A 15,076-nucleotide genomic window follows, 5' to 3' on the forward strand; every position below is an offset into this window, starting at 1 on the left:
TAGCCATATAAATACTGTGGCTACAAGAGAAGTTCAGAGGCTGGGAATCCTTTGGCAAGTTACTCATTTCCTGACTCCTCAAAGCTTGCACTCCATCTACAAGGCACAAGTCAGGAGTGTGATGGAATACTCCCCACTTGCCTGAATGAGTGCAGCTCCCACAGCACTCACAAAGCTTGATAAGATCCAGGACAAAGCAGCCCACTCCATTGGTACCCCTTCCACAAACACACCCTCCCTCCTCCACCACCGACAAACAATGACAGCTGTGTGCACCATCTACAAGATGCACTGCAGAAACCCCTTCGGCAGCACCTTCCAAACCCACGACCTCCACTGCCTAGCATGACGAGGGCAGCAGACACATGGGAGCACTCCCACCTGTGACTAAGTTCCCCTCCAGGTCACTCACCACCCTGACTTGGAACTATATCAGCCGTTCCTTCACTGTCGCTGGGACAAAATCCTGGAACTCCCTCCCTAACAGCACTGTGGGTGTACCTACACCACAGGTACTGCAGCGGTTCAAGAAGGCAGCTCACCCACCACCTTCTCAAGGGCAATTAAGGATGGGCAATAAATGCTGGCCCAACCAGCGAGAATCACATCCTGTAAATGAATAAAAAAAATCCACAGACTGCTGATGAAATTTATTGCAGAGAAATGCGAAGTGATACTTTTTTGTCAGAAGATCGAGGAAAGGTGCCATTAAATCAAGTGTTCGATTCTAAAGGATATGCAGGAGCAGAGGGAAGGGGGTAGATTCTGACCTGCTTCCCCATGTGACCAGGTTATGGGTTTGGAGCAGCCTCTGGGAGGGTGAATTTAAACACAGGAAACAAATCCTGCAGTCAGGAGCTCTGACTGAGAAACTGTCACCAAACAACCCCTGGTGAATCCTCAGATAAATCGCTTAATCGTTTACTGAATGAACAAGCTACAAACAGATCAGTTCAAGGTATTTTTCCCCTTAGAGCTCACTTTCCCCCCTTAATAACACCAGGGCCAACACCAACAGAAAACACGACAGCAAAATAGATGCTGCAATTCTGGCCATGTACGTATTGATGGAATTTTCTAGCTCCAAAGATAACCGATAATCCTTCTTTCTCGATTTGTGAGTAACCCTTCTCGGCCGTAGAGAGGGTCCTGGACACATAGCCAATTGGCCTTTCTGAACTGTTGCCCATTTTGTGAGGGTGTACCGCCCCCCACAGCATAGGGGGAGGCGTCGGGTCCTAGTGTACTAACAACCTTGAAGAGTGCACGAGCTGTTTAACTTTCATGAAGGCTTCTTCTTGAGGTGACTTCCAAGACCAATGTTGGGTTTTCTTTTAATAATGAGTGTAAGAGGGGCAAGGACTGTTGATAGGGTTGGGTAGGAATTGACCATAATAATTTACCTTACCCAAGGCTGACTTGAGATCTGAGACATTTGTAGCTGAAGGTTCCTCCTTAATAACTTTTCCTTCTACTGGGTGGCCGAGACATCAGAACGAGCGCAAAGGGATTTCTCAAAGCATGACACACTGTGGGAGAAGACACGGCAGTGGGCACAGGAATTTGTTTCAATGCTGATGCTCGCTTGATTTATATTAGTCAACTTTGTATTGACAGTGACTTCAGAACTACGTTTTCTGGCGTCCTTCGTTACGATTTTAGTTCCCGTGGTTTATCTGGTTTGGGACCCATTATAACTTTTCTCCTCCAGCACTGCCCGATTGTAAATTGAAGTTGTGAAACGCGTTCAGTGGCTGGCAATGTTTGCAGATTCCTTCTTCATGGTTCAGTGGTCTGAGCAAGTTCAAAAGAATGACTCAGTGGCTCGCCAGTAAATAAACGGTCCAGGAGTCTGCAAAATAATTAACAACCTTGCATTTGTTCCAATGTCTAGGCCCATTGTCGTGCAGCAGTAATGTGTTAATTAAACAATATCCAAATGGTGGGAAAGCTACAACAATTAAAATGTAGCATGGTTCAAACGGGCATCAAGATACAAAGATAAAAACAAAAAAAAACTGTGGATGCTGGAAATCCAAAACACAAACAGAATTACCTGGAAAAACTCAGCAGGTCTGGCAGCATTGGAGAAGACTGGAGGAACAGCACCTCAACTTCCGACTAGGCACTTTACAGCCTTCCAGACTGAATATTGAATTCAACAACTTTAGATCTTGAACTCCCTCCTCCATCCCCACCCCCTTTCTGTTTCTTCCCCCTTCCTTTTGTTTTTTTCCAATAATTTATATAGATTTTTTTTTTCCCACCTATTTCCATTATTTTTAAATCTTTTTTGCCCCCCCCACCCCGATAGAGCTATACCTTGAGTGCCCTACCATCCATTCTTAATTAGCACATTCGTTTAGATAATATCACCAACTTCAACACCTCTTTGTTCTTTTGTCTGTGACATCTTTTGATTATCTGCTCCGATCACTGCTTGCTTGTCCCTACAACCACACCACGCCCCCCCACTTCTCTCCCCCGAACCCCCCAGCCACCACCAAACCCCCCCCCCACCCCACCCCAACCTTAAACTAGCTTATATTTCACACCTCTCCTAATACTACTCAGTTCTGTTGAAGGGTCATGAGGACTCGAAACATCAACTCTTTTCTTCTCCGCCGATGCTGCCAGACCTGCTGAGCTTTTCCAGGTAATTCTGTTTTCGATCAAAATACAAATGTCAACGATCAGGGGCCTGGATGCAACTAACTACTGGGGATTGCTCGTGTATAGTTAAAAATGTGTTCAATAGGACAAGCTGATCCTAAAATTCTTTCACTTCAAGTCTTTACTGTGGCTCCCTTCCAGGAACAATTCCACCTTTAAAAGAAATTCTCTGACTGCTTTTGAGAAAATTGCAGACAACTTGTAGTTGATCTGTGATTGGTTCATTGCAAAGTTTACATTTATGGAATGAAATTATGATTCCTACTCCCCTCCCACCCAACAAGCCTCCTACCTCCTCCCTAGCCTCCTCCTGTCCCTGTCAAACAGGCCCGAGACGGCTGAATGGCCGCCTCCTGTTCCTGTCAAACATGCCCGAGAGGGCTGAATGGCCTCCTCCTGTTCCTGTCGAACAGGCCCGGGGGCTGAATGGCCTCCTCCTGTTCCTGTTGAACATGCCCGAGATGGCTGAATGGCCTCCTCCTGTTCCTGTCGAACTGGCCTGAAGGGGCTGAATGGCCGCCTCCTGTTCCTGTCGAACAGGCCCGAGAGGCCTGAATGGCCTCCTCCTGTTCCTGTCAAACAGGCCCGAGAAAAGCTGAATGGCCACCCCCTGTTCCTGTCAAACAGGCCTGAGGGAACCTAATGGCCTCCTCCTGTTCCTGTCAAACAGGCCTGAGGGGGCTGAATGGCCTCCTTCTGTTCCTGTCAAACAGGCCCGAGGGGGCTGAATGGCCTCCTCCTGTTTGTGTTCATGGTTACAGGGGCAGAATATCCTGTGGAAGTGAAATCCCTCAGTAACCTGGCCTTGCTGAGTCTAATGAGCTATTAGCAGCTTTGGCCTGGGGCACATTTTCAATTTTTGTGGTTTTAGGTTATGCAAATACCTGGAGACACAGAGAGAGAGAGAGAGAGAGAGAGACAGAGCAGAGGCTGTAATACAAATACCTGAAGGGAGAGGTGGAGACGGCTGCGAGAAGCTGTATTTCAGGTTTGATCAGGAAGAGAGGATTAGCAATCAGCAGTCGTATTTATTTCAGACATGGCGCGCAGTCAGGTGGGAGCACAGCACTGTCAGAGGGTCAGTACCGTGGGAGCACAGCACTGTCAGAGGGTCAGTACTGAGGGAGTGCTGCACTGTCAGAGGGTCAGTACTGAGGGCTTGCTGCACTGTCAGAGGGTCAGTACTGAGGGCATGCTGCACTGTCAGAGGGTCAGTACTGTGGGAGCACAGCACTGTCAGAGGGTCAGTACTGTGGGAGCACAGCACTGTCAGAGGGTCAGTACCGTGGGAGCACAGCACTGTCAGAGGGTCAGTACTGTGGGAGCACAGCACTGTCAGAGGGTCAGTACCGTGGGAGCACAGCACTGTCAGAGGGTCAGTACTGTGGGAGCACAGCACTGTCAGAGGGTCAGTACTGTGGGAGCACAGCACTGTCAGAGGGTCAGTACCGTGGGAGCACAGCACTGTCAGAGGGTCAGTACTGTGGGAGCACAGCACTGTCAGAGGGTCAGTACTGAGGGCTTGCTGCACTGTCAGAGGGTCAGTACTGTGGGAGCACAGCACTGTCAGAGGGTCAGTACTGAGGGAGTGCTGCACTGTCAGAGGGTCAGTACTGAGGGAGTGCTGCACTGTCAGAGGGTCAGTACTGTGGGAGCACAGCACTGTCAGAGGGTCAGTACTGTGGGAGCACAGCACTGTCAGAGGGTCAGTACTGTGGGAGTGCTGCACTGTCAGAGGGTCAGTACTGAGGGAGCACAGCACTGTCAGAGGGTCAGTACTGTGGGAGCACAGCACTGTCAGAGGGTCAGTACTGAGGGAGCACAGCACTGTCAGAGGGTCAGTACTGAGGGAGTGCTGCACTGTCAGAGGGTCAGTACTGAGGGAGTGCTGCACTGTCAGAGGGTCAGTACTGTGGGAGCACAGCACTGTCAGAGGGTCAGTACTGTGGGAGCACAGCACTGTCAGAGGGTCAGTACTGTGGGAGCACAGCACTGTCAGAGGGTCAGTACTGTGGGAGCACAGCACTGTCAGAGGGTCAGTACTGTGGGAGCACAGCACTGTCAGAGGGTCAGTACCGTGGGAGCACAGCACTGTCAGAGGGTCAGTACTGAGGGAGTGCTGCACTGTCAGAGGGTCAGTACTGAGGGAGTGCTGCACTGTCAGAGGGTCAGTACTGAGGGAGCACAGCACTGTCAGAGGGTCAGTACTGTGGGAGCACAGCACTGTCAGAGGGTCAGTACCGTGGGAGCACAGCACTGTCAGAGGGTCAGTACTGTGGGAGTGCTGCACTGTCAGAGGGTCAGTACTGAGGGCGTGCTGCACCGTCGAAGGGGCAGTACTGGGTGTACAGAGCTGCATTGTCGGTTATGCTAGAACTCTATAAAACACAAGTTAGCTCACGTTTGAGTACTGTGTGGAGTTCTCAAGAGTGATGAGGCCTGGGATGGGGAACTCTAGCCCTGCCTCGCACCCCCGTTCTCGCCCCTTCTTTCCCATCGTTCCCGTTCCCCCGCACCCCACCCCCGTTCTCACTGTATCGCTCCTTTCCTCCCCCGTTCCCGCTCGCTTGCTCCCTTGCCCTGTTCCCGCTCTCTCGTTCCCTCCCTCCCCCCACCATTACCGCTCTCTGTCTCCCTCCCTCCCCCTGTTCCTTCTCCCTCCCACAGTTCTTGCCCCCTCTCCCTGTTCTTGCCCTCTGCCTCCCTCCTCCCCACCACCCCCCCCCCCTCCCCACCACCCCCACCCCCAGTCACCCTCTGCCTCTCCATCTCCCTGTTCTTGCTATCTCGCCCCCCTCCCCCCATTCCGGCTTGCTGCCTATCCCTGTTCCAGCACGCTCAGTCCCTGCACCCCTGCCCCCCACCTCCATTCTAGCTCACTCACTCCCTCCCCATCCTTGCTCACTCACTTGCTTGCACTCTCCCCCCCCCCCCCCCCACCCCCCATTCTTTCTCGCTCAATCCCTCCCCTCCGTTCTTGGTCATTCGTTCTCTTCCGCCCCGTTCTCACTCGTTCGCTCCCTCCTTCGCCATTCTCACTCATTCGCTCCCTTCTTCCCCGTTCTTGTTCAGTCACTCCCTCCTTCCCTGTTCTCATTCACTCACTCCCTCCTTCCTCGTTCTCATTCACTCACTCCCTCCTTTCTCGTTCTCATTCACTCACTCCCTCCTTTCTCGTTCTCATTCACTCACTCCCTCCTTTCTCGTTCTCATTCATTCACTCCCGCCTTTCTCAATCTCATTCACTCACTCCCTCCTTCCCCGTTCTCATTCACTCACTCCCTCCTTCCTCATTCTCATTCACTCACTCCCTCCTTCTCCATTCTCACTCACTCCCTCATCTCCGTTCTTGCTCATTCAATCCCTCTTTCCCTGCTCTGTCTCGCTCCCTCCCCCACTCCCCTTGTTCTCGCTCATTCGCTCCCTCTTTCCCCATTCTGGCTTGCTCCCCCCCCGCACCAGTTCTCACTTGTTCGCTCCTTCACCCCTGTTCTTGCTCATCTTAGTCCTATTACCTCTAGGACAAGATCCCAAATGCAACCAGGAACAACATCCCACAGATCACTGTGAGCAATTAACAAAACCTCCAGACAGGGTTACCATTGCAAGATCTAGGCCTAACTGCAGATTACTTTTCTGATTTAGCGACTCATAGATTCCTCAGCTCTATACACTTCCATAATGGTAACTAAACATGAATGTGCATTTTAAATAATTATACTTCTTCCAAAGGGGGAAAGTATCTTTAAAAAGAAAGGGGGATGTTGTGATATGCCCTTAAGGGATGGCAGCTTGACATCACTGGAAGGGAATTGTGTCATGCAATCCAGTCTTAGTTTCACTTTTGCTCCTGAGCAGAGCTTACGCATACAGCTCTGCTGCTGATGTCTTCAAATTTTATACCCGTGTACATCAGCTCTCATGTGTTATGATCCCAGATGATGTTTCTACCGGACAAGCCAAATCCCATGGTGGAAGCCGGCTCGATAGATCCTAACTTTTATTTTCTGTTTCGATATGTGGAGGGCCACTACTGAACAGAGTCACAGAGGTCAGCTGATGAACTTTTAGCATAAGAATAAAACATTTATTAAACAAGACAAAATGAACAATGTGACAATATTCCTTCACCCACAACTATACTTTCACAGATACATACAGATTTGTGAGGATCACACAAGCTACAGAAGCTATCTTGTATTCTAAGCTTCACAGCAAGTACACAGTCCGTGTCAACTAATAGGTGACCTGTGGTCAGACACACCACGGTCTGAAACCAAGTGACAGATGCCGCCCCAAACAGATGCTACAGATCTCTCATCAACTCCCCCAAGACGCTTGTCACACCGTGAGCCAACCGGCTTCACTGAACCCTGTCTTTCACAAGAGGGTTTCCAATCTCCACTCTCCAGGAGCTCGCTTTGGAATCTTCTCCCAAACCGAGGCTTTCTCTCAGACGCCTTCCGCAAGGGTCCACCTCCAGGGTTTCGAGCTCTTCGTCCAATGTTCCTCTCCTTTAAATCACCACGTGCATTCAAGCCTTCTTCCACGCACTCTCTACCACTCACTCAGCTGTGCCAAAGAACACCACTGTTTCACATGCCCAGAGTAAAGAGTTACAGGCCTTCAGCTGTCTCCTTGGAACCCCCGGCTACTCTTTCGCTTTTAGTGTACTGCCTGCAGTTTTCTTCTCTTTAAGCTCAGAGCCTTTCTCTGCTCCTGACTCTTAAATTCACTTAATGGGACCTTTTGCAGGTTCCTGTCCTTGTCCTTTTGACTGAACTGTCCTCTTGGGACCTTTCCTGTTCCACTCCCTGGTTTTGGGGGGACTTTCTTCTTCTGCTCTTTGGGGAAACCTGCTTCCTCTGCAGTTCCCTCTTCTGCCCAGCTTATCTAGAATCCCCTGGCTTTAACTCAGCTTTGGTCAGGGACTTGCTACCTGTCCCTTCTATGCTGCTTCTGCTGGCAACCTGCTTCCAACTAAACTGAAACTACTTTTCTGTCCTCGTGGGGCCTCCTGTTGCTTGGCAATAGCAAAGTTTTTTCCCTCTCTACCTTGTTTGTTTTAACTCCCCTTCAAGAGTCATAAAATCTGCACTAAAATGCAGGCATCTCTTAAAGTGAAACTAAAACTCAAATGCTCCCTTTCTTAACACACACACACAAATACAGAAATACAAATTAAACTTTAACTTAAAGATATGTCTTATTCCTAATGTGCACAAATACACACATAACTTAGAACAAAAGCAAAAATACCTGAGAAAACCTCAGCAGGTCTGACAGCATCTGAGGAGAGGGATAGAGTTGACGTTTCGAGTCCATATATAAAATATAAAAAATTAACCTTGCTTGAAATGTTCTCAGTCTATCTAGAAAACAAAAAGAAAAGTGGAGAAACTTTTAGAAGCCACATTGCTTCTTCACAATTGTAAAATAAAGATCATTTTGGAACAGCTCAAAGAGCAACAAAAAAAGACTGGAATGGAAGAAGCCTGATGGCAGTAGCGAGTGACTTGGGATGATACGACCCAACTCCAGACTGAGAAAGTTCTTGGGAGAAAGAGAGAGAAAACAAGAGTGAAATCTTCAAAACAAAATAAATTAATGGAAGAGCAGAAATAAAACTTCATTCGTATTGAGCGCAAAACACCGCATGTGACAAGATAAATATTTGTCAATCTGCATCCATCTAAACGCTTTGAGAACCCTTCATCAGAACACACACATAACTGGCTCGAACTATCTCTATTTCCTAACACATGTGCCGACTCACAATAACTGCACCCAAAACACTTTTACCAAACCCCTTATGAATGATTGATGCCTTTATATCACTACAAGACACGACACCCAGGACCAGATTGCCTGCATCCCAAGGTCCTAAAAGAAGCCACTGCAGAGATAGTAGATGAATTGGTTGTACAATTCCAAAATTCCATAGATTCTGGAAGGTTCTCAGTGGATTGGAATATAGCTAATGTAACACCTTTATACAAGAAAGGAGGGAGACAGAAAGCAGGAAACTACAGGCCAGTTAGCCTAACATCAGTCTTGGGAAATTCCAAGAATCCATTACAATAAGTAGCGAGGTCATGTTGGAGTTGTTTAGAATCTTGGTGAGGCCACAGCTGGAGTGCTGTGTGCAGTTCTGGTTGCCACATTATAGGAAGGATGTGATTGCATTGGAGGGGGTGCAGAGGAGATTCACCAGGGTGTTGCCTGGGATGAAACACTTAAGTTATGAAGAGAGGTTGAATAGACTTGGGTTGGAGCAGAGAAGACTGAGGGGTGACCTGATCGAGGTGTACAAGATTATGCGCAGCATGGACAGGGTGGATAGGGAGCAGCTGTTCCCCTTTGTTGAAGGTTCAGTCACGATGGGACATAAGTTCAAGGTGAGGGACGGGAGGTTTAGGGGGAAGAGAGGAAAACATTTTTTACCCAGAGGGTGGTGATGGTCTGGAATGCGCTGCCTGGGAGGGTGGTGGAGGCGGGTTGCCTCACATCCTTTAAAAAGGTACCTGGATGAGCACTTGGCACGTCATAACATTCAAGGCTATGGGCCAAGTGCTGGTAAATGGGATTAGGTAGGTAGGTCAGGGGTTTCTCACGTGTTGATGCAGACTCGATGGACCGAAGGGCCTCTTCTACACTGTGTGACTCTGATTCTGTGGTTAACAATGTCGTGCACAGTTCTTGACAACACTGTCTTTTCAATCCTTGCGTAAGAAATACCCTGCCCCAGGGTTGCCCAAGCCTGCTTTGTGTTGAAGCAGGGGTCCCTCATGCGCAGTGTCATGCCCGTTCGATTCAGGGTGGCTCTTATAATGTCTGTGCTTTACCCAAATCCGGTCCCATGGGTACTACAACTGTTTGGGTCGTGTTTGAACTGGATGTGATTTTATCTGAGGTCCACACATTGGGTTTCTTTCTCCGCTCTCCCTGCCTCTTTTAGGTAGTTGTACATACCGCCCCAGAATGCAGGCAGGTGCTTGTGCTGATGTGCACGGTTGGGCACCTCTCACGTTGCCGTGGTTACCAGGAGGGTGATCGGAAATGCAATGATGAAGAGGTCTGCTGCTAACCCTCCTGTTGGCAGAAACAGAATGCAAGTCCTAAAGTTTAACCTGAAACCAGTTTTTCCACCTACTTGGGCTGGGTGGTTTAAACTCAATTCCCAGCCTCGCCCTGTCAGCAGCTCCTTGCTGTTGTTTTACTTCCACTTTCATATCTTGGATTCTTTCATCATTTGTAGGGGAACTCCCCACCCGCAGGCATCACCTCACTCAATGATTTTCCTTATCCTTTGGTAGGATCATTGTTGACTTCTGGGCTATAAGCATATGAGTACATGCAATTAAAACAACAGATTATGTATGGACTTCAAAGATTCTCCAGCTCTCCCTTTACCTGCATACATATAGAAAATACGACAAGAGATGTGTAGGCCAAGGGTTGCGTTGGAAAACTACAGTGAGAGAGATGGATTTTATGAATAATATTATGACAGCTGATGGTAAAGTCCGAGTTGTTCAAATCCCAGAGGGAAACGAGAAACAATTGTCATAATCCATTTTAGCAATTTGTATATTTTGAGATCCAGGCTTTGAATTCAGTAGTAATAAGACCACTGAGCCTCAAGAGGTTTTTAATAAAATTAAGTAAAATAGTTACAATTACAAGAAAAATATAAGCACATACATATGTCTACAAAATTATGATGATAAAAACTGCAAACATCCCCTAATTAATCTGACTCTCAGTTACACCCCTGTTAAGGCAACAGTAAAACTCATAGAGTTAAAAAGACCCCAGGCAAAGCACATTTGACCTTACAAATTCAAAATGAGGTTCTTTGCAGATACGGTTGCAGGTGTACAGGCTGGTAAGACCTTGAATGCCTCTGCCTTACACACACACAAACTCCTTTCTGTTTATATCTAGATTTTTCCTTTGAATGGAAATTTCACATGTATTACTAGGTTTTTAATGTCACATATTCTAACAATAACAGTTTCATCCCACTAATTTTATTAGTAATATAAACACACTGTTTGGCGCCTCCCAGCTTGGTGCAAGATTTTATTCCCACTCTTGAATGCTTTATTCAGCAAATGCTGAACACCCTCAACACCTATGTTTCTAAATGTCCCCATGTTTTTCTAATTACCATTTCAAACCTACCTCTTTCTGTACATCATAGCACCCAGGCTAGCTGGCTTTAATCCAATTAAGACACACACACACACACACACACACACACACACACACACACACACACACACAGACACCACTAAACTCTATTTAAAAAAAATTCCAATAATATTGTAGACATTAATCTTTTCAAGACAATATAACTCACTTTACAGCTCATAGTAATCGTATTAACCCATTATTCCCCACACCAGGCCCATACTGAGGGAAAGGTGCTGTAAGGCGCTTTTTCTAGCACCTTTCCTTCTCCCTTCCTCTTTCTCTTTGACACTCATTTTTCTCTTCTGTTGCTGTCTCCTGGTCTCTTTGCCCCCTTTTCTTTCATTCTCTTGCTATTTTTTCTCTCTCACACACACACACACACTCTCTCTCTCCCCCTCATTCTCACTCTGTCACTTCTCTTGCTACAGTGGGTGTTTCCTGAGCTATTTGCAAATCCACCAACCTGACCACAGTATTGGGTTGGAATGGATATGAATTATTAAACTGGTGTTGTGACATTCCTTTCAAAGTAAAGCTCTTGCACAAAGTCACATGCTAATGCAAATTACATTCTGTGCACCCAACTTTCAAATATTTAATTGGTGTAGTGCACTGAGTGAGCAGAGTAAAGTTCACCTCAGGGTCTTTTAACCAACATTGCGAAAAAACAGATTATCTGGCCATTATCACATTGCTATTTGTGGGAGCTTCTGGACACAAATTGGCTGACTTATTTCCTTCATCTCGACCGTGAGTAAACTTCAATAGTGCTTCATTTCCTGTAAAGTGCTTTGGGGTGTCCTGAGATGGCGAAAGCTGATGTAGAAATGGGAATTATTTCTTTCAGACACTGGAACAGGGAGCTCCCGGCATAACGAAGCTGATTTCTCAAGAGCTGGGGCAATGGGACCGCTGAGCGAGAGGGTCAGGCGGTATTTGACCTTTGTCATCGGGCTGATTGAATGTGTCGGCTTTGTGGGTGTGATCTATGGCTGGGCCTCGCTTGTCTTTGTGCTGAAGGAGAAGGGATATTTTTCTGACCTCTGTGTCCCACTGCACAACAACAGTGACTCTGGAGCAAGGAATGGCACCAGTAAGTGTATGGGAGAGAGGGGGAGAAGGAGAGAAATATAGAGAAAGGGATGGCGGCATAAGAGTATGAGAGAGAGTCGGGGGGGGAGGGAGAGAGAGAGAGAGACAAGGAGAGGAATGGCACCAGTAAGTCAATGGGGGAGAGTGGGGGAGATAGGGAGGGAGAGTGGGGGAGATCGGGAGGGAAGAGTAATGACACGATCAGTGTGTGGGAAAGATAGAGGAAGGGCACCATAAGATATGGTTGGGCACCTGATTCCACCACACGGATAATGAGTACCATCCCCACTGTTGGGGTAGTACATGCTACGCGGTCTTGGACCACTGGGTAGACCCTGGTCAAACCTTTGAGAATGCATTCACCAAACTCGGTTGCTGTGCGAAGGCGTGGAGGTAGGAACTGTTGATCCAATTGGACACTTCGCCTTATTGGATCTGAGCCAGGTTGCGTCTTAGCTGACCTGCTACCCACTGGCCATAAGTGCGACATATGTTTCTCTCTTCTCCAGATTTCTGTCATTCAGTCGGTTAATAATCTCGGCATGGCTTTCTATTACCCTTATCCCCCTTAACCAGTCTGTAACTCCCTGCCTGCCTCACCATACCCTTGTCTGTCCTCTCTCCATTAACCCCTGAAGTACCCACTCTAGCCGTTCCACACTAGACTGAACTGTGTGTGTGCCTAACGCTTTCACAAAGGATGTTCCCATATTTACTCCCTGTCAAAACATCATTGGTTAAACCCCTCCTTGTCCTGCAGTGGAATGCAACAGGCCCTCTAAACCTAGGTGCACCCATGGCGTTGGCTGCCTTGTTGACGATATCCTCTGTTAGCTTTTCGTCCAATTTCTTAATACCGTCAAATGCGCCACAATACCGAGGCCATTGTAACATTGTTAGGCTCAGTAGCACTGGTACAATTTCATGCTGTACCTTGTCATACAATTGCTCATTGCCTGTAAATACTACCAGTCCGCTGAATGGGTCCGGACTCAATTCTGGGCACTGTAACAGTGCCGTCCCCATCGTTGATTTAATTGTTGGTTTCGTCATAGTTGACGATGTGGGTGCCCTCGTCAGCGGGAAGTGGGGGGTACTGGTTTTGTAACGCGGCATACAGTAGTCCATCTTACAACACCACCCTCGCAGCCCAAGACACATCCTCCCCCTACTTGGCCCCGTACATGCTGCTTTCCTGTGCATCTGGTCATACTGGCAGCCCTAGTCATTTTACACGGCCCGCACACGGTGTTGGGCTCCAGCTTGCCCACACACCGTTACACGTATAACACCCTCTCTCCTGTTTCTCACACTCGGGACTGGCTGACAAGGTGAAACCCCGTTTTAGAGTCACCTTTGTGGGGGATCTCAGTCTGCGTTCCGTTTCTTCCCGCTCTGTGGCGCTTATCGTGAGAATCCTTCCGATCGGCAGGCTCGCCAAAGCTAATGCTTTCAGGGCGGCCATACTGTTTGGGGAAGAGCACAACTCTGCCCGTCGCCGGTCAGTTAGCCAGCTGTGTAAAACAAAATCAGTTAAAACTGTATTGGGTGAAGAGCCGACACGCACACGATAGGCTACACGGCTTCTTCGAGATTACCCTCACGCCTTCTCCTCCCTCCCAGAAACATGATAGGGTCCCCCTTGTCCTCACTTATCACCCCACCAGTCTCCGCATTCAAAGGATCATCCTCCGCCATTTCCGCCAACTCCAGCATGATGCCACCACCAAACACATCTCCCCTTTACCCCCCCCCCCCCCCCCATCGCATTCCGTAGGGATCACTCCTCCGGGACACCCTGGTCCACTCCTCCATCACCCCCTACTCCTCAACCCCCTCCTATGGCACCTCCCCATGCCCACGCAAAAGATGCAACACCTGCCCCTTCACTTCCTCTCTCCTCACCGTCCAAGGGCCCAAACACTCCTTTCAAGTGAAGCAGCATTTCACTTGCATTTCCCCCAACTTAGTCTACTGCATTCGTTGCTCCCAATGTGGTCTCCTCTACACTGGAGAGACCAAATGCAAACTGGGCAACCGCTTTGCAGAACACGTGCGGTCTGTCCACAAGAATGACCCAAACCTCCCTGTTGCTTGCCATTTTAACACTCCACCCTGCTCTCTTGCCCACGTCTGTCCTTGGCTTGCTGCATTGTTCCAGTGAAGCCCAACGCAAACTGGAGGAACAACACCTCATCTTTCGACTAGGCACTTTACAGCCTTCCGGACTGAATATTGAATTCAACAACTTTAGGTCGTGAGCTCCCTCCCCCATCCCCACCCCCTTTCTGTTTCCCCCTTCCCTTTTTTTTCCAATAAATTATATAGATTCTTCTTTTCCCACCTATTTCCATTATTTTTAAATATCTTAAAATCTCTTATGCTCTCCCCACCCCCACTAGAGCTATACCTTGAGTGCCCTACCATCCATTCTTAATTAGCACATTCGTTTAGATAATATCACCAACTTTAACACCTATGTGTTCTATTGTTGTTGACATCTTTTGATGATCTGCTTCTATCACTGCTTGTTTGTCCCTACAACCACACCCCCCCTCCACTTCTCTCTCTCTCTCTCCGCGCACCCCCCAACCCCTCCCACCCCCCCCCCCAACACACCTTAAACCAGCTTATATTTCAACTCTTTCTTGGACTCGAACTCAAGTTCTGTCGAAGGGTCATGAGGACTCGAAACGTCAACTCTTTTCTTCTCCGCCGATGCTGTCAGACCTGCTGAGTTTTTCCAGGTAATTCTGTTTTTGTACACGGCTTCTTCCTCGGTCATGCCAGGTCCATGGTTCCTTGGTCCTGTGGATCGGTTAAACATTTTAAGTTGCAACCAATATTTCCAGCTCCCTTTCCCTTTCATATCCACACAAGCGCATGTATCGCTGGTCGTCGTCACCTCGTACCGGCCTAGGGGCAAACCCTACCTGTTCGGGGGCCACCCATCTGTATACCTTCTCCCCTGCCTTGGGCACTGGTCCATTGCTGCCCTTATTCTTCCTTTCCTGATCTTGGACGTCTTGTGGTGCCCTTGCCTCCTGCCTCCACTCGTACAGTTGGTTATCTAATTGTTGTACATAGTTCCTAATACGGTCCCTTACCGGTT

The 15,076-nt window shown here is 48.2% G+C and overlaps 1 protein-coding gene and 1 long non-coding RNA gene across 7 annotated transcripts in view; one reads left to right on the forward strand and one right to left on the reverse strand.

Annotated features, from left to right (window-relative positions):
* Positions 1-697: 697 nt before the first annotated feature.
* LOC121269394 lies at positions 698-9,770 on the reverse strand. Its single transcript, XR_005941356.1, has 3 exons — positions 9,646-9,770; positions 7,933-8,045; positions 698-1,852 (listed from the first exon to the last, which is right to left on the reverse strand). It is a non-coding gene; the product is annotated as an uncharacterized LOC121269394 (long non-coding RNA).
* A 1,714-nt stretch (positions 9,771-11,484) lies between these two features.
* Positions 11,485-15,076, forward strand: part of LOC121269392 (solute carrier family 43 member 3-like) — a 67,721-nt gene continuing 64,129 nt past the window's right edge. For 3 of the 6 annotated variants that reach the window (XM_041173986.1, XM_041173989.1, XM_041173988.1), the window contains exon 1: positions 11,485-11,622. Coding sequence is in view for 3 of the 6 variants with exons in the window: in XM_041173983.1 (XP_041029917.1) it covers positions 11,776-11,965 (190 nt within the window). In the remaining 3 variants the exon portion in view is untranslated. Of the gene's footprint in view, positions 11,623-11,719; positions 11,966-15,076 lie in introns of those variants that run through there. The other 3 variants (XM_041173983.1, XM_041173984.1, XM_041173985.1) reach the window with 2 other exon arrangements.

Source organism: Carcharodon carcharias, chromosome 24 (genome assembly GCF_017639515.1).
Source record: "Carcharodon carcharias isolate sCarCar2 chromosome 24, sCarCar2.pri, whole genome shotgun sequence".
Classification (NCBI taxonomy): Eukaryota; Metazoa; Chordata; class Chondrichthyes; order Lamniformes; family Lamnidae; genus Carcharodon; species Carcharodon carcharias.